The sequence below is a fragment of the Carassius auratus genome, unplaced genomic scaffold (assembly GCF_003368295.1).
Source record: "Carassius auratus strain Wakin unplaced genomic scaffold, ASM336829v1 scaf_tig00013368, whole genome shotgun sequence".
NCBI classification, from domain to species: Eukaryota; Metazoa; Chordata; class Actinopteri; order Cypriniformes; family Cyprinidae; genus Carassius; species Carassius auratus.
In genome coordinates this window covers 18,294-44,957 of record NW_020524389.1, presented here as the reverse complement: position 1 = coordinate 44,957, position 26,664 = coordinate 18,294, and the positions used below count along the sequence as shown (strand labels likewise).

Here is a 26,664-nt window from a genome sequence, read left to right as displayed (position 1 = left end):
GCCCCAAAACCTACCCATCACTGGGGTCTACACAAATCATACAAAAGTGAGGTCATACGAATTTGTATGAATTAGCCACCATGTAAAACACGTACAAATTGGTTGTGAGGTGTTGTGATTGTATGATCTTTGAAAAATATCGGTCTTTGAATGCAAGGTATTCTTGCTGATTTACTTGCTGTTCCATAATGTAAATATTAACTTATAATATTAATGCTACATAAGTAGATTAAAGTCACAATGATGTTCATTCCTCACAGATATTGCTGTAGAATGAAAAGATTCTCTGCGTGTTCTCAAAATGTATGAGAAAAAAGTGAGGATTAATAGCTGTAATTAAATGATTTTATTTACAAGTGTTATTTTAGTATCCTTAAGATACGTGTAGTTTTTATGAATATTTTGAATTCTTTTTCATTTTTTACATATTTTCCATTTTGATTTTAGTTAAAGGTTTAGAAATGTTGTTGTGTTTTCATTCATTCATTTTTTAGATATTTCGGGTTTAGTAAACTGTAAAGTATTTTAAGGTTTTTTATTTCATTTCCACTAACATTTATTTCTAGTAACAGAAATGTTTATTTTTGATTTTACTTTAAGTGGATAAATTGAATCAGTATTTAGTCTGAATTTAGCAGTTTTCATACCAGTGCAAATAATGGGCAGCTTTAAACTGTCACATTCAGTTTAAAGAGTGTATTCACTATCTAAATCAAACTTGACAAGGTTATCCCCCCAATGAAGTCTGGGGCTTCAGATTGTCTGTATTAAGGAGCAAAGCTTTATTTTTTCAGGCATAAAGACATCCATATGTCTTTATGTAAAGGCATGCATGCTGCTACATAATCCCCTGTCAACATATGTGTTTCTTTAACTCTACACTGTTAGTTTTTGCATTGACTTCATGCCATTTTTGACATGCTATTTATCTGCAAACAAGAACACAAAGGGATTAACTCTGTTAGCCCGTACTAAAGTCAAGATAAATAGCAAACTGACAGCAGAATGTGTGGAGACTGAGAATCAGTCACTTCAAAAGTGACTTTGTACTTGGATATAAATGGTTGGTGATGCCTATTATCATTAAACTCATTATTAGCAGTCACTGCCATCATATTCATGTATATGATGACACTAAAAGTCACTGTGCAATGGGACAGTTCATACCGTTGTTAAGTATTTATATCAGATTCATCAACTGAAATAGGTGCACCACACATTAAAAAAATGAACAGACAGGTCACCGTTTTTTGGACATAAAATCACAAGCAGAGGTGCTATAAACAGAAAATATTTTATTTCATTTTTTTTTACTCCATTGAGGCTTAATTTCAATGTGATGATTTGAATTTCTATATTTAAAAAAACAAAAGAAGCAAGTAAAAAATGTAGATCTCATGAAGAAATTAGTGAAAAATGAACAGAAATTAGAAACAGATGAAAAGTTGCAAGCTGTGTGATTTAAAGTAAACTCAACAGCCAAAGCTTTGCTGATCCTTACAGATAAAAATGCATTCATATCCCTGAATGCAAGCACCACAAAATCTCATGTGCACGACAAGCTCAATGACAGGCTCATACAGTATATATATATTCAAAGAAACAATATAAACAGCTTAAAAAACAAACAAACAAACAAAAATGACCAATGTCTCTCTTTATAACCACCACCATTTCAAGTACCCCTTATCTGAGTTGAATTGGGGTGTGTGCCACATAGATCCAAGATATGACTGCATTGGTTTGTAATGTGTAAACATTCAATGCGGTTTGAAGTAACAGTGTATTTGCAGGAGAAACACACTGTCCTACAACACTGTCTCTCTCTTTAGCTGGATCTTCAGAGTGAGCCTCATTCATCTCACTGTCTGCGTCTGGAGTGATGCCTGACCATTCTCACTCTCCGCCTTGATCCTGCACAAACACACATACTGTATATAAACAGCAGTTCTAGACATTTATAGTTCATTTTCCTCTGTGTATTATGAAGGTCTGGATTATGGTAAAATTGGATATTAGAACAAAAAAATGCTATACTTAAATGTGTACTGTATGTGTCTTAATTAATATAAAAACAGCAAAACACAACTGATGCTAATGAGCTGAAACACATACCTTGTGGATGTCTGATGGCAGCTCGTTTTTTAGAACGACCCCCTGAGGAGAAAAATAATTCAATTAAATCTTGGGCATTAAATCCCTCTTCATATTATTCCCACAGTCGTGAAAGCACTAACCCTTGATGATTCTGGTGATTCTCTCCGATTCTGTTTCAAGGAGGTCTGGACTGTCCTTGAAAGATACAATCTTAGAAAAGTCTGGTCCTAAAAGAATAATAATAATAATAATAATAATTCATCATGTATGCATATATAATATCAAATCAGATACTATGATTTTTATAATTATAATTAATGTAACTGAAGCCAGTTACTACATTCTAAACAATGGTGGGTTCAGCATGTTGTGTCAATTTATTGGGCTGTTTTTAATTTTTTTACTCAGGTGCTGGGTTATATTTTTTAACCCAAATGATGGGTTCAGCTTGTTGGGTCATTTTATTGGGTTATTTAAAATATCTTTTTACCCATGTGCTGGGTAGTTTTACTGTAACTTCAGTCTCCGAAGAAACAACCTGGAGTTACAGTCAGAGAACAAGCACAAGCGGAATAAAGGATAGTATACAGTTTACAATTTAAATTATAAAATCTTTATAGAGTCCTGTAAATTATATTATTTTAAATGATGGAACAATGGAAACACCTTTTGCCTTGCATAATATAAATTGATTTTATTCATTGTTTAATATTGTTTTTAATTTAATTTGATGTTAAAACATGTTCTCTAATGTCAGTACTGTTTGGTTATGGGCAGGTTATGGAGTCACTCATGGAATTTGTCAGCTACGAGTGAAACGCGAGGCTGCAGTCTGAAGTTCACTCGTGAATCAGCAGCCCTTCACCAGCTCCGAGAATTATCACTATTTTGGTAAAAATTTATAATAGAGAACTTTTTTATTTTGTTTAATTTCCAGCCCATTTTAAGGCAGGAATATAACTTTTAAATAATAGTTGACTTAAATAAAACAACCCAGCATATTGGGTATAAACATTAATTATAATAACCCAGCATGAGGTTGCCAAATAACCCATGTTGGGTTGATGTCTTCAACAGTATATATATATATATATTAAACACTAAAATGAAACACTAAAATCTGAATATCGGAAGTGTGAAATAATTTCTTACCTTCAATTATCTGTGGTTCTGGTCGAACTTCTCTGGTAACAGTGGTTTCCCCTTCTGGTGCATTTGAATACAAAAAGATGAATATTTGATTTAACTGCATCTTATCACTGTTTGATGTACTGTGTCTCACCTTTAATGATCTGAGGGCCTTTCTTAATTACTCTAGTAAACGTGGTGAGCCCTGGTTCAGCTTCAAGCAAAAACAGAATTCAATGACACAAACATCTGAGCAAAACTTAACTCACAGCATATCAGCATTTTATTTATAAGGCCTTACTTTCAACAACCTGGACCTCTGGTTTGATTACTTTACTGATGGTGGTGATCCCTGGTCCACCTTTGAGAACAAGGAAAGATGAGAACAATGGATGAACAAACCTCTCGGTGAAAGTCAAACCAACCATGAGCCAAATCGGTGAGTAATAGTCAATAATGAAAGCCTTAATCTAACTTTAGCTGTACTGCTTAAAGGTTCTTAAACTGATTCTTTCTTTTAGCTGAATCATAAGTGTGATCTTGCCAGGAATGAATCAAAACCATAGGGTAAGGAGTTAAATCAAGAACATCTGGAGTAGAGCCATGTGTATGAGCTATGGGAAACCAACAGGGCTTTATTCTGTTCCGTAACTAGAGATTGTAATCCATGGGCATAAAATAATACAGACAAACAAACATTAAACAATACTAAACGAGGACGAATCACCGCGTTCACAGATGCTCTCAATAAAAATGTCAAGCTCTTTAAGAAGCTACAAAAGAAGCTTACAGATCCCAAAGCCCTTCAAAATCATAAATAACATTAATGTTTGAATCAATGGCATAAAAAAAAAAAACAATGCGGGAAAGAACATGATTATTGCACATGCCAAAGATTATGGGTAAATTTTTGGCAGGAGAGAAAGACATATGTGAAGAATTGATGCCAAAGGGGAAGATTAAAGAACAGTCTCTGTTTTTTCAAATGTAAATGGCTCACCAGTTTAGTGTCAATGAGTTTGGTCACCCTTTACATACAATTATACACATTCAAATTGTATCCAGTTGAAAATGTTTTTTTTTTTTCATTAACTGAAATAAAGCTGAAATAAAATAAACTACAAATGAATTAGGTGAAACTTAAATTAGGAAAGCTAAACTAAAATAGAAAAGCACATAACAAAAATCTCTAAACTTAAACTAAACTGAAATGAATTTAACATTTAAAAATACTTTACTAATATATATACTATATAACACTATATGTGACACTGGACAACAAAACCTTAAGTCTTAAGAGGGAGAGAAGAATTTAAGAATTCTTAGCAATGCTTATTACTAATCAACAATTACGTTTTGATATATTTACGGTAGGAAATGTACAAAATATCTTTATGGAACGTGATCTTTGCTTAATATTGATTTTCTAATGATTTTTGGCCTAAAAGAAACATTTATAATTTTGACCCAGACAATGTTTTTTTGGTTATTGTAAAAAATATACCAGAGTGACTTAAGAGTTTTGTGGTCCAGGGTCACATATATAAAATAACAATAACAAATAAATAGTCTACAATGAAGTTAATGTCAGAGAAAGGGCAACTTTTATCATTACATCAACACTGAGGATTAAATATAGTAATGTATTATTAACATGTCAACTCATTCGAAACTCTCTTGGACTAACCTCCCTGGGTAATCGCATCAGTGATTTGTTTGATATCTTCCTCCCGGAGGATGTGTACATCACCACCATGAAACTTCTGCACCTTGGTTACATCTACAACACATGGACACACAATGTTTTAGTGTTTTATCAGTTGTTTACAGCCATTCTGAAACAAACTAAACTGTTAAAGTATTGGTAACTTATAGAATAGACTTGAAAATGAGTGTCTCTTTCTAATCCAGTCCTTACTACGCATGAATCGGTTTTCAAATGTTTGATAAAACCAACTGGACATTCTTACCCAAAACATATAATTTACATAATGTACTATACAACATATAACCAAATAAAGCTGTTAAAAGGAATGACCTTCACCCATGATTCTCTTGATATCTCCCTCAGTGTCAATATCTCCATCAGATGAGGCACTGTGAGCTGAGCAAAATAGTCACAAAAAGAAAAGGGAACACAAAAACAGAGGTCTGTCACTTTAAAATTAACCTTGCTACTTAAAATAAAAAGTTCATCCAACAATTAAAAAATCACATGCTCACCAATGAATCCTCTGCAGTGAATGGGTGCTGTCAGAATGAGAGTTCAAACAGCTGATATAAACATCCACATGATGCCAGTTCATCAATGAATGTCTTGTGAAGTGTTGTGAAACTGTTTTGGACTGTTATTACTTACAAATATTGGATATTTCTGTGCAGATTTCTCTCCTGATTCAGACAAAGCAATATTATGCACAGAGACTTAATGATGAATTTGTTACAAACATGCAGCACACGTGTGATGTTTTTATCACAATACTGTTTTGAGTCTCATTCTGATGGCATCCACATACATGTAGAAGATCCATTGTTGAACAAGTGATCTAATGTTAAATTTCTCCAAATCTTTTCAAGTGAAGAAACACCCTCAGGCCATCCATGAAGCAAATGAGTTTTCAGCAAATTTTAATATTTGAGTGAACTTTTATTTTAATCTAATGAAGATTGGACATACTTTCAATGAGCCTTGTGACTTTTGTAATCGACGGCTTTCCTTCATTAACTCGTCTAACTTTGGTGACGCCTGCATCTCCTTCAACCACTCCTTTCATTATGGTGATGCTTGGGTCTCCGTTAGTCACTCGCGTAATTTTGATGTTTGAATCTTTTTCAATCACTCGTCTAACTTTGGTGATGCTCGGATCTTCTTCAATCAGTCGTGTAACTTTGGTGACGTTTGGATCTCCTTCAATCACTCGTCTAACTTTGGTGATGTTCGGATCTTCTTCAATTACTCTTGTTACTTTGGTGACATTTGGATCTTCTTCTATCACTCGTGTTACTTTGGTGATGCTCGGATCTCCTTCAATCACTCGTGTAACTTTGGTGATGCTCGGATCTCCTTCAATCACTCGTGTAACTTTGGTGATGCTCGGATCTCCTTCGATCACTCGTGTTACTTTGGTGATGCTCGGATCTCCTTCGATCACTCGTGTAACTTTGGTGATGCTCGGATCTTCTTCGATCTCTTGTGTAACTTCTGTGATGATTGGTTCTCCTTTGATTACTCGTGTAACCTTGGTGACACTTGGTTCTTCAATCACCACCTTGTATTTGGGACCTGAGGGAAAGGTAGAGATCCCATCAGGTGGCATGTCAAGACCATGACATTTCCCAAAAAACTTCTCAGTACTTGTGAAAAATTATTTTTTAAAATTATTACCAATTATTTAGGGACATTTTTCTTTTAGTCTTTTTTTTTAAGTACTATTATGCTGATTTCCAATGGTTTTGAGTCCATTGTGCCATTGCTCCTTGCTGCTTTTACTGATATAAATCACAAGTAAATCATAGATGAGAAAGGAAGTCTAAGCCAATAATTAATAATCACTGGCGCTGTCAGAGCTGTTAATGTACACCAGACAGGACTTTCTTTCTAGACTTTGCAATGGGGGTCATGTTTCGTGCTACTGCTGGATTCATAAAACACAAATTTGGATAATTTGCCAAAGATGAGCTAAGACATAGTGCAGATGGAAAAACTGGCGGTGGGTCAGGCTCATAAGGTTTTTGATTGCAAGCTCAGCTCAAATGGTACTTTGTGTTTTACACTGGAATTCAAAGTGTGAACAGATGTACATAAGAACCAACAGACCAAAATAAAACTACATTACAGAAAAGAACCCAAATTAGGGATCGAGGAAGTAAGCAATCACAATTCAAAGATTTTTATTTAGTTCATAGGTGCTGAAAATGCTAATAATTAAAACAGTTGTGCTGCTTCATATTTTTGTGGAAACTGTGATTTTCTCTGATTTCGAAAGAAAGCTCAAAAGAGTAGCATTTATCTGAAATACTATCCTTTTCTAACATTATTACTGTCATTGCTGTTTTTTAATCAATTTAATTTGTATTTCTGCTGAATAATAAGTATTAATTTCTTTTAAAAAAATATCCCCAAACTTTTGAATGTTCGTACATATAGTATAATATACACGTTTGATACAATCAGCATTTAATCAACTGTTGACCCATTTACTTTGACATGATATTGATTCTACTCTTGAGTGGTTTTAAAGACAGATCGGAACCATTGTGACGCACAGATCAGAAAACGAATGACACATGCAAATGTTAGACTGTAACATCGACTTATTAAATTTAGCCGTACAAAGACTCCAGATGATTTGCCTGATTCATTTGTCCCATCTGTCTTTCATTTAGAACTAACTTTGTCATTAAAAAGATCTTTCATGGAAAAAGTTTGTCTATCATTTACCAATAAATAAAGTCCCACTATGGGATTGGGTCTTTTACATCATACCCTCACAAAGCTTCTGGCAATTCTAGATCTGATTTATCAAGACCTATGATTGTAAAGTTGCATTACAATCAATTTAGCTTTTGTCAGTATATTGATATTTCATCCTATAAATTTAAAGTATTGGATGAACCAATGTTGGGCTCTGACAATTACACATATTAGCTCTACATAATTGTAGGAGTTTAATTAGATGAAAGCCAGAGGAGATGCCAGTGCTGGTTCCAGCCAACAGAATAACGTGCTCGCTCTCCTCTGGGGCTCTATGAAGAATCGGTTTTCTTGAAATGCAGCTGAGGCAAAGTTCAGGCATTTAGCATTGGATAATGATCACGTAAATACACAATTTTACAAACAGGCTACCAAAAAGTGCTGCTGGGAATAAGCGGCTAGCAGAGAAGGACGTGCTTGAGGAATAAATGCTTATAGATGTGTAAAAGTGGTAAATGGGTGAAGAAAAGAGTTAGCATTTAGAGGTCTAAAATCAAATAAAAACTGAAGTCATGAAATAATGTTCTACCTTTCTCAATGACATGTGTGGTTATAGTCCTCTCTGCAAGGTGAAACACAATATTCATTAATAAAAAAGCATGTCCAGCGTAATCCGTAAGCCGTTGATAATGTTATTATGTTATGTGGAACATTAGAAGAGTAATGAGGGATGAAACTGAACTTACTGATGAATGTAAGTGGAATCTCACGATAGGTGTATCCAGATACAAACTACACACAAACCAAAGCAAATAAAAAATTGAACAAACTGGTATGTGTGTTTGTTCAGTGATGTACTGAACTGTGATGGGTCTGTTATATAATGAGAGTCAGTGTTCAGATATGATGTGTGTTCTGCTGTACCTTCAGCTGCATGTATTTGATGAGTCTCCTCAGCAGAATCAATATGTCTTCACGGCCAACTGGCAGATCTGTCAAATGCAGTCAAATTCTTTATTAAGCTCAAGGGACTGTGTCTTATGGCTCAGCAATTGTACAGTTATATAAAAGGGGGGAAACCATGTATATTGAAGACTTAGACCATCATGCAATTGATTTTGTTGGTAAACGTCCCTTCAAAATATGACATTTTAAACTTATATTCACATATAGTGCATGCTCATTGCTGTTAATAATTCACCTTGAGGATATAATATGGTCTTCACTACATGAACCACTCCGTTGGATGCCATAAGATCAAAATCTGGAACCTCCACTGAATTTACACGGATGGAGTTGTTAACCTGAGAATAAGATGGTGTTGATCATTAAATGATGTTTCTGCTGTCTTTGATTGATGCAGTAAACTGTCAGGAAGTTATGATGTTACCGCTGTAGCAATGCTCCCATAAAAATGTCCTATGTCCTAGACTTTCAGTCTTACACAAACACAAAAAGAGATGTGTTCTTAGCACATCAGGTTTTTTATAATCAACTCTGCTTCATGCTCAATGTTGACCTACTGGTACATTTCCTGCAGGATTTATGAAAATTGTCTGGATTTGGTTCATGGAATTTTTTGAGGACAGACACAGGAAATTTGTGTTGCATCTAATTGCATTGTCTGACGATAACAGCAGGTCAGGTCCTTCCTCTCTTGTCCTACCAAAATATTAGTACTGGCTCAAATTTAAAAGTCATTCTGTCAGAGTCTAGTTATAATATGGAGTTTGGAAAGGACTTTATACGTTAACCTTTATTGATAATGCCCAAATTTGATGAAATTTCGACATTTTCACTAATTACAGTTTAATAGGATATAGTTGGTTTGTGGTTAGAGCTTAAAAAATCTGACAGATAAAAAAAAATCCTATTTTAAAATAACAACCCCAGTGTACTTACAGACAGCACTTGAAGGTTGTTGCCCTGAATGGTCTTGAGAAGATTAGTCACGCCACCCTCCAAGCCTCCATTAATAAAGACGCCATTGCTAAAGTGGTAGAGCAGGATCACCCTGAGGGTGTTGATGTCGCCTGGATGACAGAATAGTCATAACGTCACTGTGAGGAAACAGACCTAGCAAAAGTTGGACATCATTTAAAAAAAAAAAAAAAAAAACAGAGAATGAAAGGTTTACTTTTCAGAAGAGTGATGTCTTCCTCTGTCAGGGTGCCAAAGGCAGCATCTTCAGGAGCAAAGAGTGTGAACGATCCCTCCTGCTTCAGTAGATCTGTCAGTCCAGCACTCTCCATCAGAGACAGGAAGATTCTGCAATAATTCAGCCAGTCTATGAATTATGTATGCTTGTAATAAAGAAAAAATATTTTTATATTTTGATATACCGTAATTCGATTTTACATTATAGTATTTTAAAATGCTTTTAGAAAAACATTATATAGACTAATAATTTTTTTTATTACATGCAGAAAGTGTCCTGTTAAATTATAATTATTTTTTCATTGTATTTAAATAATTAACTTATCTTGTTACAAATACTTTTACAGTTTAGGTAATAAAACACTTGATAATAGTAACTATAAGGAGTCATGATGATAATCTCACTTGAAGCGTCCGTCTTTTAAGAGCAGCTCATAGATGGTTGTCTCGGGAGGCTGGATCAGTGATCGCATGAGATGAAGGACTCCGTTACTGCCCTCTCTGCTGCCTCGGACCATACATGCGTTCTCAATACACACAGCCTAAAACACACACATAAAAAAAGAGAATGAACTGCAGAAAAATAGCATAAAGTTTAACCGCCTGCACACTTAACAAGTGCTTGTTTTCACTCATGGTGTTTACACAATAATTGTTTGCAGGTCCTCAATCTTTCCCTCTCACCGTGCGATAAATGAAGACTCGGAGGAGTTTTCCTCCCAGGGTTTCCAGAAGCTGGCCGCTGTAGAGGTCACTCAGAGAGATCTTGAGTTTCACAATGTGGTTTTCTAGAATCGTCTTCAGGAAACGCTGATCCATGGACATTACCCCGTCTGCATGACAGGTGAAGACACTTTTTTGGGACATTTTAACCGGACTTTGGGGCATTTAGAAATGTACGCATATTAACTATAAGCTGAAGATACAAATCATATATTTTTTCATCTTTTGCAGCCTTATGTATCTTACCAATCTATCTATCTCTGTGTGTGTGGGCGTGTTTTTGTGACATATCAGGACACAACTCTGTATAATGACATGGTATGACACAGGTATTACAAGGAGAGGGTGACTTATGAGGACATAACCCATGTCCCCATTTTTCAAAACACTTATAAGGCATACAGAATGAGTTTTTTTCAGAAAGTAAAAATGCACAAAGTTTCCTGTGAGGGTTAGGGTTAGGTGTAGGGTTGGTTTAGGGCCAAATTAAATACAGTTTGTACAGAATAAAAACCATTACGCCTATGTGATGTTTCCACTTTTCACAAAAACAAATGTGTGTGTGTGTGTGTGTGTGTGTGTGTGTGTGAGTGAGTGCTCTCTCTCTCTCTCTCTCTCTATAAATGTCTATATTGTATTACATTATAATTTTGTTCACGTGTTTAGAAATGACAGACCCCTGGTGAGCGCTCACAGTTATCTCTGCAGAAAGATCCTGTATTTTTCTCATAGAGTCATGAGATCAACTCACCAGAGAAGGCTCCATTCAGTGGGGCAAGAATAGTGTACTCAGTTTCAGGCTGCATGGCGGCAGACAGGCCGAGCTGAGACACCAGGTCACTGAAGACGCTCTGAGATTTGCCTATAAGCTCCGTCACCTGCTTGGCTGCAAGACAAGACACACACCTATCACAACTTCAGAAAACTTGTTATATCAGTGACAACAAATGTGTATATTACAGTATATACAAATGTACGGCATAAGGATGTAAAAATAAAGTCAGCGGTCAGGTACAGAGTCTCACCCGAGTCAGGCATGAGCACCTGGCTGATCAGATGAATGACCCCATTGCTGGTGACAATGTCTTTCTTCAGCACCATCTTGATACCATTGACTGTAAGGCTCTCGCCATCACATCCGATCTCAACATTGCTGCCCTCAAGAGTCCCATAGACAGAACCCGCCATAATGGCCTCAGAGCACTGCACCGAGTTCAGGAGGTGGTACTTTAGAAGGGCTTGAAAAAGAAACAGATATAGAGAGAAGGAGAAAGTTTAAGTGACAATGTGCTGACCTGAACTGTTGAGATGTCTTTATCGTCACAGTCCAGTAAGCGTCAAGATATAGACCACTAAAGAGAATTAAAAACACAGAAGCTCATGTTGTCCAATGGGACACCCGCCCAGTTCTTCCTGTGCGGAGGCAATGTGGTGGAGAGCTGAGACTCTTAAATCACTTTCCCAACAGCTGAGCTTATTTCGACAGTTTCCTGCATCTGTTTAAGCTGTACATGTATTCGCAGTCTGACAACTTTAATTGCTTTGCCAAACCTAAATCCAAATCAAAACAAGCTTTTTAAGACAGGTCCTATTCATCGACACTTCTAAACTTTACCACATGGGCTATTGGGTAACAGTCAGCTGTGGCATGCATCATGGTACTCTCATGAACGTGTGTTGAAGACTGACATGGAAGGGCCGAAATGATTGAATAAAGTCATTATATTTGTTTTCTTTGCGCACAAAAAATATTCTTGTAGCTTTATAACATTATGGTTGAACCACTGATGTCACATGGACTATTTAAACGGAGTCCTTATTACCTTTCTGGGCCTTCAACAGGTCAGCTGCATTGCCGTCTATGGAGGATCTGAAAGGTCTCAGATTTATCAAAAATATCTTAATTTGTGTTCCGAAGATGAACAAAGATCTTACGGGTTTGAAACGATATGAGGGTGAGTAATTAATGAAAGAATTGTCATTTTTGGGTGAACTGTCCCTGAAATTGAGATTGTATATCTCCCCTTATTAATATAGATGTGCATATAATGATCCTAAATGCAGTTTCCAAAATATTCCTAAACAATTTATTAAACATCTGTATAGACAAAAAAATTCTTAAATTCAAGCTCATTTATCATTATTAGTACTATAGGCAACAATTAATTGTGATTAATAGCATCCAAAATAAAAGTTTTAATATATATACATATATATATATATATATATATATATATATATATATATATATATATATATATATATATAAAATATGTGTGAAATGTGTACATTTAATATGCACATATAATGTTACAGACACAGTATATATTTTGAAAATATTAACATGTATATATTTTTATTCATATAATTTATGCATGTACATGCATATGTGTGTATTTATATTATTTATATTATTTATATAAGTAATATCATTATATAAGTAATGTTTGTGAGTAAAAAAAAAAAAAAAGAATAATTATAAAACAAAAACTTATCCTGTAATCTCAAATGTGAAGTGCAATGAACCCTTCTTGAAACTTAAAACTTCTGGAATTTATTTCATTATTAAGACATTGCCACTCCTAGTTTCTGTAAACAAAGAAATAAAGTTTGGAAACAAGTTTTTTCACTACAGCAGAAATGCCAGAAGTACCCTGGCCTTAATGGAGGGCTTTTGATTGTTGTCTTGGACAAGTCAGGCCTTGGAGTCAAAAAGGTTGATAAACCATTGCTAGGGTCCTGTGGACATCATGTACACATGCGAGCAAAGTCCACAAGACCACAGGTCCACATCCAGTGAGCCATTTGGACAGGGCCGCAGATCCATTAAGAGCCAGAAGTGATGTAATGCTGACTTTATACATCTGTGTGGTCTTTCCCTTCTAGCCTAAAATGAGGCATGCTACCAAAATCTAATTTAAGTAGAAAAAATACACTAGAAAATCAGTCGGTATGCCGTAGGCCTTTAAACCAGAACCCTGATGCCTGATCTGCTCTAATGATTTGCTTTTTTCACACAGCATTTACATAAGCGAGGTCTTGAGATAATTGCCCTCAGAAGAACTGAATGTTTACTTAAAAGCTATTCTTTGCTTTTGAATACAGGTCTTAACATTATTTTCTTTTAATGTGTTTTCTATAATGATGATCTCAGTCATCTAAAAGGTCACACAGATTAGATCTGTAATGAGACCCTCTTTATTTTACATGGGGAAAACAGATTTGGTCTGGTACAACACTTACCATTGTCTGACCATCTTTTTTTCCCCAGAATCAGATGAAGTATTATTCAGCATCTAAGCATTTCCCGTCAGGAAGCGTTAGAGGTCTTGACCAAACTTGGTTTTGGATCTTTGTACGGCTCTGGCCAGATCCGCTGTTTGCCCGCCGTCTGAGAATGTGCCACTGCTTGGATTGGACTGCATTTGTGCAGTTTACTTAAAACACGAGGCTGCTAGTCTTTCAAATCTTTGAAGGTGATTATTCATCATGTGCAGGTTTTGTCTGCACATACACTGCCGTTCAGAAGTTTGTGGTTGGTTGTTGAATGTTTCTGAATAAAGTCTTTTATGCTAACCACACCAAGGCTGCATTTATCTGATCGAAAATACAGTAAAATTGTGAAATATTATTAATTAGTGTAATAATATTAGAAATATTCTTATTACTATATAATAACTTCTTTCTATTTGAATACATATTTTAAATATACTGTATTCCTGTGACGGCAAAGCTGAATCATAACTCTAAAACTATCTTAGAGACTCAAAATTTTGCACGGAAGTTTATTATGATGAAACCACAATAACAGTAGTGTTACTATCTTTGTAGTGCATCAAAACTCCATCCACCTCAACACGAACCCTTTGCTTTATGCTGTATAAAATATATTACTGTGGTTGTGCTCTATGTTTACCTTGAAGTACAGTTGTGTCACTCATAAGTCTCTCAAGGACTTCTCCGCCAACTTTGTCAAAGGCCTCGTTGGTTGGAGCAAAAAGTGTGTAATGTCCGGGCTCTCCCAGTTGATCCTGGAGACCTGATCTCAAAGCAACTGTCTATAAAAGACATCAAAAACAAAATGTTTTCCAAGATCACTCTCTGAAATCATATGCCCATGCTGAGTAATGATCAGAAAGCTTCCAAAGAGTTTTCATCATATTTGTTTACAAAACCACGGGTATGATAACACATACGTTCAGTGAAGCCAGATCATCGTTGGATTCGATCACTTCCTTGATCGTTTGGCTTACGACGCTGATGACCCGATCAATGACGTGCACAACTCCATTAGTCGCCACCTGGTTGCCGTGAATGATCCTGGCACAGTTCACAGTGACAACCTGCAAAATTGTTGAAAAAGAGTTTAGTGCCTTTAAAACTGAAGTTGGGGATTGTTCATAAAAAATGAATATAGAAAATGTTTAGGAAAATATCTAAAGTTTTTCAAATGTTGTTTTAAAATCTATTGATCTCTGTGCACACAAAATAGTTAAAAGGTTCTTCAAAATATATTTTGTGATCGACAGGTGAAAGAAAGTCAGGTTTTCTGATTTACTAAGCAAATAAAAATGAAAAAAAAATGACTTAAAATGAAATAAAATGGAAAATATGTTTTAAAACGAGCTAAATCAAAACATTTATAAATGCTACAACAATATATAAATAATACTTAAATAGCATGGTTTCATGCACACAATGAATTTGAAGGAAAGAGAAACATACTCCATTTGAGTAGTGATTGATATAGAGGCCTTGTTTGTTATGCATGGACTCTAGGGTCATATCATTCTTCAGGTCCTTAGTGAGAAGACGTTTGTTGACCATGTGATAGTGGAGTGCATTGTAAAGCTCAGTGTTTCCACTGCTGACCATGGCATCTCTCAATGCCTGGAAACAGAGAAACAATGCTGTCAGCACTTCAAAAAAAAAAAAAAAAAAAAAAAAAGACAGCATGACGGCATATTCCTCGATTTATTTCATTTCAATAAGTTCCAGTCAATGCTTCACTTCTTAATAACATGCACATTTGATCACAGATTAAAACATGGCATGCGAATACTGCGGCGCGAATGAAATCAAATGTGGCAGGGAATTTGACTCACAGGATCTAACTCTATCCAGGCATCGTCACTTGGTGCAAACATTGTGTAAGATCCGGCTCCCGTGAGTTCTTCCGTCAGTTTGGATTGATCGGAGTATTGTTTGGTGAGCTTGGCTTGCACCAGATCCAGGGTGCCAAACACAGTGTCAATAGGAGCCACTGCGAGGTGGAGCGAAATTTAAAGGAAATAAACAAAAGAGTCTCATGCACAGGACAGAGTACTGTAAAGAGTATCCTTTCACATGATGTGAACCTCGAATCCTCATTCAAGACTGGCTGTGGCTCATTTACCTCATGCATAATACAGCCAGCTGGGTCTGGATTTTGTTTAGAGAACAAAAGCTACACTAAACTCATAGCCAATGAATAACCTGACATTTAATCTAAGCATGACCTTATAAACTGAAGTCAAATGTGTGATAATTGTTGGTACTTAACAATTTAACAGAAAATTTACTTTTGGGATGTGCGCTACAGACATGATCACACCTATATCTATAGTTAACTTATATATACCATGCAGAATGCTGCAATAACCATATAGCAATATTCTAACAACCACTCAGACTAGAAACCTCTTAAGAAAATACATTTCTATTGGTGAAATGAATGAATACTGACCTGCAGGGCACCCTCGCATCCCTTCTAACTTCATATAACCCGGACAGCACTCATATAAGACCGTTCTGCATAGAAAGAGTCAAAATATCAAACTGATGTACATCATATTCAAAGGATGTTGCTGAGATGGTGGCTATAGCTTGTAAAATATTCCTACCAAATTTGTTCAAGTGATATAAAATGGAAGGAATTTCTATTTTGTACATATTAAGTCCTGAAAACTCATGTGATAAATTATTTAAGCATGTCTTGTTCGTTTTTAAATGTATTCAGATGTGTCTTTTTCATATAACACATGTTTGGTCAGACATCTGGACTTTTATCCGGATTTGTTATTGATTTAGTGCTTTTAATCTAACATTTCTGCAGTTTTTTAAAAACTGAATTGCCTCACGAACGTCTGGAATCAGCGTCTACCAAAAAAGCATTTACATAATCCACCACCATTATATTAATACTTAGAAAACACAATTTAATGAATTAGAAAAGATTCCAAAAGACCATATCTTTCAATGACCAAAAAAAAAAAAAAAAAATTCCAATAAATTAGAGTAAGATAATTTCTTCTTGGAATGTTGACAGTAAATGTAAACCTCAGGTTCCACAGTATCACCTCATCGGCAAAATTTGACATAATAAGAGGGCAACAATCCAAATCTGAGCCATCCCTGACACAGAACGTGTACTCTCTGAAACGTGTGAGGGCACATGCCTCTGGGCTGTTTTGACAGTATGATTGATGTTTATTTTTTAGCAGTAATTTCAACTGATATCTCTATAGTGTATCTGGCATGCGGTGGGGAAAAATTTGAATTGTTCCAGCGGTTTATTGAACACATCATGAGCATACAAGTTGATATGTGCTCTCAGAGGAAAATTGTATTGCTCAAAATGCGGCTCAGGTGGTCTCAGTTGCATTTATGCAAGTATCAACTTTGTTTTAGATGTTTCTCATTAAATCCTATACTGTAGGTAATGGATTTTAAGTGTAAGTTATTTTTTAAGCAATGTTTAAACTGAAATATCTTAACTTTTGGCAAATATGAGCCCAGGAGAGATATCAAATCAATTAAAATTAAAATTAAAATTAGATTAAAAATAGAAGCCAGATACTTTCAAAATTTCTCAATTTGCACTTCATTTGATCTGAATGATGCCTAGATGTTGAAATAAACTATTACTTCCAAAAATCTATTATGTGGGGAAAAGCTGGTAAAGAAAACCAAATCACCTTTCCTTGCTAAATATTTTAATTTGTGTAAACTATTTTTTTTTTTAATTTTATTTACATAGAAATCTAGTTTAAGATTTTTATTACGAGTAAACACAATTATTGGAATGTTGGGTAGTAGCCTAAAAGCTGTTCTAATGTATACAAATGAGCAAAGAAGCTTTCTAACAGCTGTCTGCAGATGCCGTGAATAAAATTCTCCCATGACTAATGTTGTTCCTCACTGGTTTTAGCGAGAGGTCTGTGGGTTTGAGAATTATCTTGCCTTTTAGGCCTGCTGTTTGTCAGACAGCGATACGGTTGCAAGCCCGCACCTGACACCACACAGATTCAATTGCTCTGTTTCTCTTTTTTATCATCACGATAGCATCTGGAGGCAAAGACATTGCAGCTGTGGAGGAGTTCATCCCCTGACACTGAACAATGATCCCAGTGTCGGTGAAGGAAGGAAAAAGGAAGCCAGTGGGACCCATGAGAAAGGCCTCACTCAAACTTCCCCAGAGGAGAGACAGCAAGCTGGGCAGCTCCGGACCTACTGCTGCCCAGAGTTTAGTCAGGGGGAACGGGGGGGAGACGCCAGTGTTTAGTGCTTTTGACCTCCCAGGAGACACATCTTAAATTTCTTTCATATGTTTTCCTACAGTGACCAGAGGGGCTGCAGTCGTATATGCTGGAAGAAATCCAGGAGAAAAAGGATGACAGTTGAGCTGTATCATAACACAGGAGATTGATTAAAGTTTGCAGGAGACTCAATGTAATTCTTTATTCAGTAATTCTCTATACGTCTCTCATGAGAAGGCTGAGGATATCAGTTATGAAAATTTACAGCTTAAAAAAAGAAGCTGAGAATATTTTGTTTGATTTCTCTCTTCCAAAATCAATGTATGTCTGAAGACTACAGGAGTGAAGAAGACTCGGGCCTTTAGGTTTCTGGACCTGCTGCTGCATGATTATAACACCCATACAATTGTACAATTTGATGCTTAATATGTATAAACCATGACACACTACCATTCAAAAGTTTGGGATAAGAAAAACATTTAATAAAAAAAATTTAATAAAAAAAAAGGATTATTTTTTTTTCCGCTAGGAAGCATTAAATTAATTAAAAGTGACAGATATTTATAATATTAAAAATTGTTCTATTTCAAATTTAAAAAAATATATCATTGTTTACACAAAAATACTAAGCAGCAAAAAACTTATTTCAACATAGATTATAATATCCATTATTAATTATTGAGCACCAATAATGATACAATTTGCATACAATGATGTGTGTGTGTGTGTGTGTGTACCTGGTGTTCCCTACATTATGGGGACCAAATGTAGTTTACAAGGACAGTAATAACAGTAAATTTTGACGTCATGCGGACATTTTTGGTCCAAAATGTTCTAAAATGGTCTAAAAATATAGAAAGTTTTGTGTGAGGAGATGTTTTGGCGGTAGTGTTAGGGTAAAGGGTAAATATAATTTGTACAGTATAAAAACTATTACATCTATCGAATGTCCTGGAAACCAAACACATGGAGATACCTAAGATCAAAAAAAAAAGAATGACAAAAAGAAAAAAAAAACCTGCACAGCCCAACACAGCCATTTCCTGAGGCCAAAGGTTTTTCTCTTTTCTTTTACACTCAACAGATCTCTGCCAGTGGAAAGGCTGAGTTGAGCCTGAAAAGTGTTGCCTGCCAATTACTAGTCACCAGTCCCTGAGGCCTCCATCACAGTCTCACAGAGCCCAGAAACACTCTTACATCATCCTCTCAGTGAACATGCAGTAAATTAGTGTGGCATATGTGAAGAAAACAGAGAGAGAAGCCAGTGGAGCGACAATAAACATGTCATAGTCAGCGCACATGAGCTGCGGTTTATCTGCCATAAACAAGTACAGTACAGATACACTCGGCTGACAACTGTTGTTTCAGCCTGCTGCGAGCTAGGAGAAGAGCTCCAAAGTGTAATATGTTTTTGTATCATAAATCATATTGCTCTAGGGAGTATTTATGCTCTGGACCAGCTTGTCTTGGCAAAAATCCAACTGTCTTAATACAAAACAAAGAACAGTCTTCTGTATGAAGACTACAAAACAGCTTCAAATACTTCTGCTTCATTCACTTTCCCTGAACACACCCTACAGCACTGAACAAGCCTAACCAATGTAATCCATCACCAGTACGACCCACCGTCACCTTGAGAACTACAGGTGCTGTGTCCCGGTGACCCCTGACCTCTAATAAGTCAGTGGGCAGAAACCTCGTAAAGGCAGACAGGGTCAGAAGGAAAAGCGATGGATAACTTACGCCTTTTTACCACAGATGGATTTGTTATACCAGTTCCTGCATGTGCTGAAGTATTTTTTCTTGGTCCCCATGACCTGCTGTAAAGCACACACATTGGGCCTGGAAAAGAGAGCGGAGGGAGCATATGCGTTAGAAAAAAACCCTCTGGGGATGGTTGATAATTGCATACATGACAGACTTACAGGCCACAGGGTGTTCAGTTAGGCAGGTGATTATATAGAAGTCCTGACAAATTGCTTTAAACAAAGTCAAAGTGGCTTTTTAGTCCATTTATGTTTTAGAAATGTAAAGATTTATTTTAAAGATTAAAAAGATTCAAATATTTAGCATTGTTAAATTATACTGATGACACATATTTCTAATGTTATAAAATATATATATATATATATATATATATATATATATATATATATATATATATATATATATATATATATATATAAAAGAAATAATAAGAAATTAAATTTTTCAGCTTCAGCTTCAAGTACATGCACATTATGCTTTTTATTCAATAAAATACTTTTATGTAGATATTACTTGAACATAGATTTATACTGTGTATACAATAAATATAAGACTTAATATGAAATACAGTGGCAGTGTGAGACTTCTATGTGAAAATGCCAGTTTTGTATTTTTTTGTATTATTTGTATTTTTTTTTTATATATATATATATATACAATTTAATCAAATCTGGCAATTTCACACAATTGTCCATTAAAATAATCACATATCTACATAATTAGAGTGAATGTTAAAGTTATAAATAGCACCAACCCCACCCCTCCGCCCCAAAAAATAATTTTTCATTTTACATTTGTTATTAACAGTATTAACAAATCTGACCACCTTTTCCCAGCTGGCAAGGTAAACCCTCAAAACAATCAACCCTTACCCTTCTTTTTTAGCCCTGATGCGACTGTGTGTGACTATCTTGTCATAGGCTGAAGACTCCACCTGGTCCAGGGAGGACAGCGCCAGGATGGTGAAGGTGACCGTAAACAGGAGTATCATTCTGGTGTATCCCCTGAAGATCAAACCCACTGAAATAACAGAAGGAATGGGAGCAAGCAACAGGGAACCGGCCTTTATAGGAGCCCTCCCCTTCTCTTTCTGTCTCAAACACACACAATGACACACTGATGGAGATTAATACAGAGAGAGAATCAACCTGCTTCCTATGGATCCGCCCCCTCCGTGAGAACCCTGCACGCCTAAGAAGGACCCTCTACATTTACAGAGACAGAAGAGAGGAGAGAATTGAAGGCCCTTACAATGCTAAGACATCTGGAAATGTTTAGGTGCATTACAAATAAAATATCCAGATTGTATGCCGAATGTTTACGATGCATATATGCACACATTCTGCAAACATTACACTTTTTTTTATCACTACAGCTCAGTATAAATCTTTATAAGTGACAGAACAAAGCTTAATCATTAAATTACACCATCATTTCTCAGGTGCTCTGTTAGTTTGTCCTCAGAAACAGGATGTTCATTATCTGTAGAAAGCTACTGTGGGAATCAGATGATGGATAACTAACTGTTCAATCTCTTGCCAATTTCTTATCATTGGGCTGCTGTCCATATCTGGATTCTGACGGTTTTAAGCTGGAGCTAGTTGTTCAGGCCTCAGGCAGTCCTTTGGACAAGTCAAAGCCAGATGGGACTATTTTAAAAGCTTCCAAGAATCTCATCTGCATTTATCTCATGCTGTCTGGCATGGAAAGGTAAGTCGGGGAAAAAGTGAACAGATGATGGGAATAATAGTGGGAAGGGATTTGAATTCGTGTCAGAAAACGCTGGTTTAAGAACTATAATCATTAATTTATGTCTGCTTTAACCCTGTGTGTGCATCTACCTCTAGTGGTGGAGTCCTAGCAGTACACAAATGACAACAATTAAATCCCCTTTTGCTGCAGAGCAGCGTCCTGTAGTAGTAAGGAGAGCTTTTATAATAGTGGTTTTTTTTTTTTAATAACGAGAATCATCATAAAGATAGTCCCTTAATACTCTTCAAGTGGTCTAAATATATAAATATAAATATATTTCCTCTGTGGAAGTCTTTTAGGATCGAATGCAATGATAGGATGTTCCACCTGTCTGTCAACATGTGTATTTGCATTCTTCGCGCAGCCAATAGCGAGAGAGTTGGGGGCGTGGCTACTGCAGCAGGCTGTTCCGGATGGTGTTTACATGGTGTGGATTAATTTTTCTTTAAAAAAAAATCGCATGCAAAATTTGAAGACTCACTAAAATACACAGAGACAAGACAGTGAGGTACAACAATGCCAAACAGTGTTTAACAAGATGGAGGAATTTGATAGAAAGTTGGGTTGCAAATGCGATGTTTGTTCTGACAGGTAACTTAAGCCAAGCATTAAGTTGAAAGTATTATTTTGGACCTTTTGTTGAAAGTAGCGTACTTTTACATGTACAAGCTTTGTTTGGGGTGTTTTTGCAAAGGTTTTTATTTTTGTAGTTCCGCTGACTCTAGTAGCACAGAAGCAGCCTCTTGTAGCTTTAATTTGCCAATGGTATTGTATCAGAATGTAATATGACTTAAAACTACCGCTGTCATGAGCTAAATTTTTTATTTATTTTACAAACAAGAAAGTTTGATGTTGTAACTTACAATTGTAAAAAATTATATCGCTTGTTTCTATTTGCCAGTTAGTTCCAAATGAGGCCAAAGCTGGATTAAATGCATTACGATTGGTGATCTCTGTGAGTCAGTTCAGCGTATGATTCATAATGACTTACTTGTTTCCACTTTCAATATAAAAATAATAATTTCAAAAACTAAAGAGCGAAAATTAACGTAGCTGTAAGTATTGAGGTAAGATAGAAGTGCCCTGGGAAAAATTTAAAAGTTATAGAAAGACAGTAAGACTCACAAACTGAACAATGTATTGACCAGAATTTGTATTATTCTTTAATGTAACATACGTTTTGCATTTGAGATACATTTGAGTTCACTAGGTTACTTAAATTTTGTCCCAGTCCAGTCCGTGTACAGATTGCCTGTAATGAGTATTTTTACTCTACATATTATTTACACAATTATTCTAATTCTAAGGCACTTCTGCCTTCCCTGAAATGAAACCTCAAATCTGATTTGGAACATACAATGTTCATCACACAAATAGTTTTCATCATGCTGCTAACACAGCGATACAGTTGCAATTATAGAATTTTTTAAAAAAGTGTCTTTTAACTCTTTACACTTTTCAGTTCACACACACACATATTATATTTCTGTGATGCAAAGCTGTGATGCCATTACTTTAGTCTTCAGTGTCACATGATCCTTCAGAAATCATTCTTATATGCTAATTTATTATCAATGTTGGTAACAGTTGAGGTGCTTTAAAAAAAAGTATTATTTTTATTTTAATTTTTTTATTTATTTTGGAACCTGTGATGCTGAGATATTTTTTGCAAGATTCTTTGATTAATAAAAATTTTAAAAACAGTTTATTCAAAATAGAAATATTTTCTAATCATATGTCTTTACTATCATTTTTTATCAGTAAATATGTTCTTGCTGAAAAAAGCACTGATTTCTTGCAAAAAATGGAAGAGTAAAATGACTGTCAAATGTTTGAACGGTAGTGTATATTATTACAAAATATTTCTATTTTAAATAAATGCTGTTCTTTTTAACTTTTTATTCATCCAAGAATCCTGAAGAAAGTATCATAGGTTCCAAAACATATCAAGCAGCTGTTCCCATCATTGATAATAAATAAATCATTATTTTCTGAAGGATCATGTGACAAGACTGGAGTATTGGCTGATGAAAATTAATCTATGTATCTCTGGAATAAATCACATTTTAACATATATTCACATGGAAAAAAGCTATTTTAAATTGCAAAGATTACCAATATTAAGGTATTTTTCTGTATTTTTGATTAAATAAACACTTTTGCTTTGATGAGCAAAATAAACATATTTCAAAAAAGCATTAAAATTTTTACTTATCCCAAACTTTTTAATGGCAGTATATGTAAATGTAATCTAATTTTTTCTCTTTGTTTGATATTCATTTTTCTTTTTCTTTTGTTAACAGATTTAAATAATAAAAAATAATACAATCGTCGATTTGAATCTCACGTCTCTCTCAAAATCATGTACAGTTCATTGCTGGATCACACAGTTGCACTGATGATCCACAATAAACCCTAAACCCAGGATAGATGGGCTGAGTGAATGTGGTCTGGACTATGTAGATGAGCTTCATTTTGTCAGAGATGCTGAAGAAGCACACGATTCCAGCACTGTAATCCACATACACTGCCAATCTAGAAGTCTTTAATTTAGAAATGTTTACATATAGTTTAGTCTTTTTGTTACTCTCCCAGAATGTGTATTTGGAATGAGAACAGTACAGATTTATAGAATGATCATTACATCCAAATTTACTCTCGTCACCATTTCCCTTCCTGCAAATGCTCTTATAGGCCAAAGATACTCCCACACCAGCTCTTCCAGTCCACTCAAACTCCCAGTAGGCTCGTCCACATACACTCTCTTCACACAGGACCTGAGGCCAACAATCAAATCTGTCTGGATGTTCGGGATATAGCTGGACTTTGCCAGTGTTTGTAGCCACTCTGTTCCCTCCAGACAGTAGGAGGGTTTCATTGATTGTGTTTGAATCCATTGAGAGCTCGTGTGAATCTAAGGGAGATAAAATACAATATTAAACACAATATTTAAAAATGGACAATTACATTTTTTTTGCATATACATAACAATAGGAAGAAAACACTATCACAACTTCTTTATCATGCCTTTAAATGTACTATTAAAACCATAAAAGTTAGTGGAAAGTCATGTCATATGTGTACGTACATTGTAGGATCTGATTCCTGTTTTTGGGTCCATCAGTAGGAAATTTGCAGCACATTACTATTGAAAGAAATATCATATATAATGTAATTCTTTGTATTTAATATAAAGTAGTATTTATTTAGATGTTTCAGCTTGAATGAATGCAACCTACCCCAACCAGATACAACCATTACCTCCGAATTAAGGAAATTGTCCATTTTTTTTCTTTAGTCTTTTGGCGAAAGATTTTCTCCCATGATCAGAACGAGAAACAACATCAAAGCTGAAAGGTTCAGGAGGAACCAAATAAGATGAAGAACTCTGAAAAAAAGAAAATCTAAATCTAAATCCACACTAACTTTCAAAACTAACTAGTTTTTATACTAAACTCTCTTGTTTACCTAATCTATTACAGTGTCCGTGTTGCATTTTATTTCAATCACTGTATCTTTTTCTAACATTTTGGTAAACATTTTTTTTTTTTAAATTGACACACCAAAATTAAAAGAGTTTACTTTACTGTATATCAGTCCCTTACATCCTTTCTTTCAAACCTGTTTTAGATTCAAATCTAATTTATTTGAACCAGACTATACAGACTATGAACTAAGAAATATATTGTACATTCTGTGTCAGAAAGCCGGCTCCTGCATCAGCAGCATCTCATATATGTGTTATGATACTCTCATGAACGCACATCGAAGACTGACATGGAAGAGAAGAAATTGCTGAATAAAGTAGTTATTTTTGTTTTCTTTGCACACACACACAAATAGTCTCTTAGCTACATAAAATTACAGTTAAACCACTGATGTCACATGAACTATTTTAATGATGTTTTAACCTGGTGGTTATTGCTGTCTATGCAGGGTCGGAAAGCTCTCAGATTTCTTAAAAAATATCTTAATTTGTGTTTCGAAGATTAACAAATATATTATAGGGCCGGAACGACCGAGGGTGAGTAATTAATGACAGAATTTTCATTTTTGGGTGAACTAACCCTTTAACTGCATATTTTGGATTTGTGTTAATTTAAAACTGCATACTATTACACAAGGCAAAACAATTGTAATATACTCTTTGCAAGGCATAATTATGCTTTACGCATTAGTGCTTGGTCAGAGGGATTTAATTTGGTTATTATGTTCTTCAGTGGATGATTAACTTTGTTGAAATGAGTTGGCAAGCAATTAAAAAATGAAAGCAAGTACATAGGATGTATGTGAAGGCCAAGCATTTGCTCGGTTGCATTATTGTTTCTAATTCATACCTGATTCATTCTCCCTGCTCCTGATGTCACATCATGGTTTTTGTGGATATCCATCGTACACCGCTTACAAATACTCATCTGGTCAGTATGACAGAAAATCTCCAAAAGCTCATTGTGTATTGGACAGATCATGTCCTCTAGTTGCGCAGTAGCATCGATCATACAGTGTCTCTCACCTTTGAAGACTTTCTCATGTTGTTGAAAGTGGCTTTGACAGAGAGAGTTCAGACACACCAGACAGGATTTGATGGCTTTATATTTTCTGTCAGTACAGACCTCACACTCCACGTCTCCAGGTCCAGCTTCAGTTTGAGAAACTTGAGCAGGCCGGGGAGCAGGCTGGAGTTCTGTTCTCTTCAGTTTCTCCACCATTTCAGCAACCACCACATTTTTCCCTAAAACAGGTCTTGGAGTGAAGGTCTGTCTGCACTGGGGACAGCTGTACTGTCTCCCGAGACCATTTTCATCCCAGTGGCGTCTGATACAGTCCATACAGTAACTGTGTCCACAGGGGATGGTCACTGGATCATTCAGTATTTCCAGACAGATCGAACAGCTGAACTGTTCCCTACTCACATAAAGTCTAGCTTCTGCCATTTGAAAACATGTAGATGAAGACAGCTAAACACCACACTAGTTTCCTGATTCTGTTTAAGAGACGGCAGCAGAACAGGTGTGACTGTACGACGTGATGGTATTTAACATTAACAGAGTCCTATAAAAAGTCCACTAGGGTCACTAAGCAGATTTATTTTACAGGAACTTTAGATTG

The 26,664-nt window shown here is 35.5% G+C and overlaps 2 protein-coding genes across 4 annotated transcripts; both read right to left on the bottom strand.

The window, feature by feature from the left end:
• Nucleotides 1–1,275: 1,275 nt before the first annotated feature.
• LOC113073969 (periostin-like) lies at nt 1,276–20,903 on the bottom strand. 3 transcript variants are annotated; one of them, XM_026246660.1, is made up of 26 exons: nt 20,676–20,903; nt 19,780–19,878; nt 16,245–16,309; nt 15,625–15,782; nt 15,245–15,409; nt 14,716–14,862; nt 14,436–14,577; nt 11,545–11,757; nt 11,271–11,405; nt 10,481–10,629; nt 10,202–10,338; nt 9,777–9,907; nt 9,542–9,672; nt 8,841–8,943; nt 8,564–8,631; nt 8,386–8,431; nt 8,229–8,261; nt 5,903–6,508; nt 5,264–5,329; nt 4,913–5,005; nt 3,527–3,586; nt 3,380–3,439; nt 3,250–3,303; nt 2,238–2,324; nt 2,116–2,157; nt 1,276–1,914 (listed from the first exon to the last, which is right to left on the bottom strand). In XM_026246660.1, the coding sequence occupies exons 1-26, from the start codon at nt 20,792–20,794 to the stop codon at nt 1,862–1,864; spliced, it is 3,162 nt and encodes a 1,053-aa protein (XP_026102445.1). In that variant the 5' UTR covers nt 20,795–20,903; the 3' UTR covers nt 1,276–1,861. The 3 variants fall into 3 exon arrangements, with proteins under 3 accessions (XP_026102445.1, XP_026102446.1, XP_026102447.1); XM_026246661.1 differs by having other exon boundaries at nt 5,270–5,329; XM_026246662.1 differs by lacking the exon at nt 3,380–3,439.
• Nucleotides 20,904–23,902: 2,999 nt separating this feature from the next.
• LOC113073971 (E3 ubiquitin-protein ligase RNF135-like) lies at nt 23,903–26,543 on the bottom strand. Its single transcript, XM_026246664.1, is given in 5 exon segments — nt 23,903–24,469; nt 24,644–24,700; nt 24,795–24,846; nt 24,848–24,943; nt 25,893–26,543. Coding segments are annotated over 5 exon segments (1,356 nt in total). The 5' UTR covers nt 26,490–26,543; the 3' UTR covers nt 23,903–23,915.
• Nucleotides 26,544–26,664: the final 121 nt, after the last annotated feature.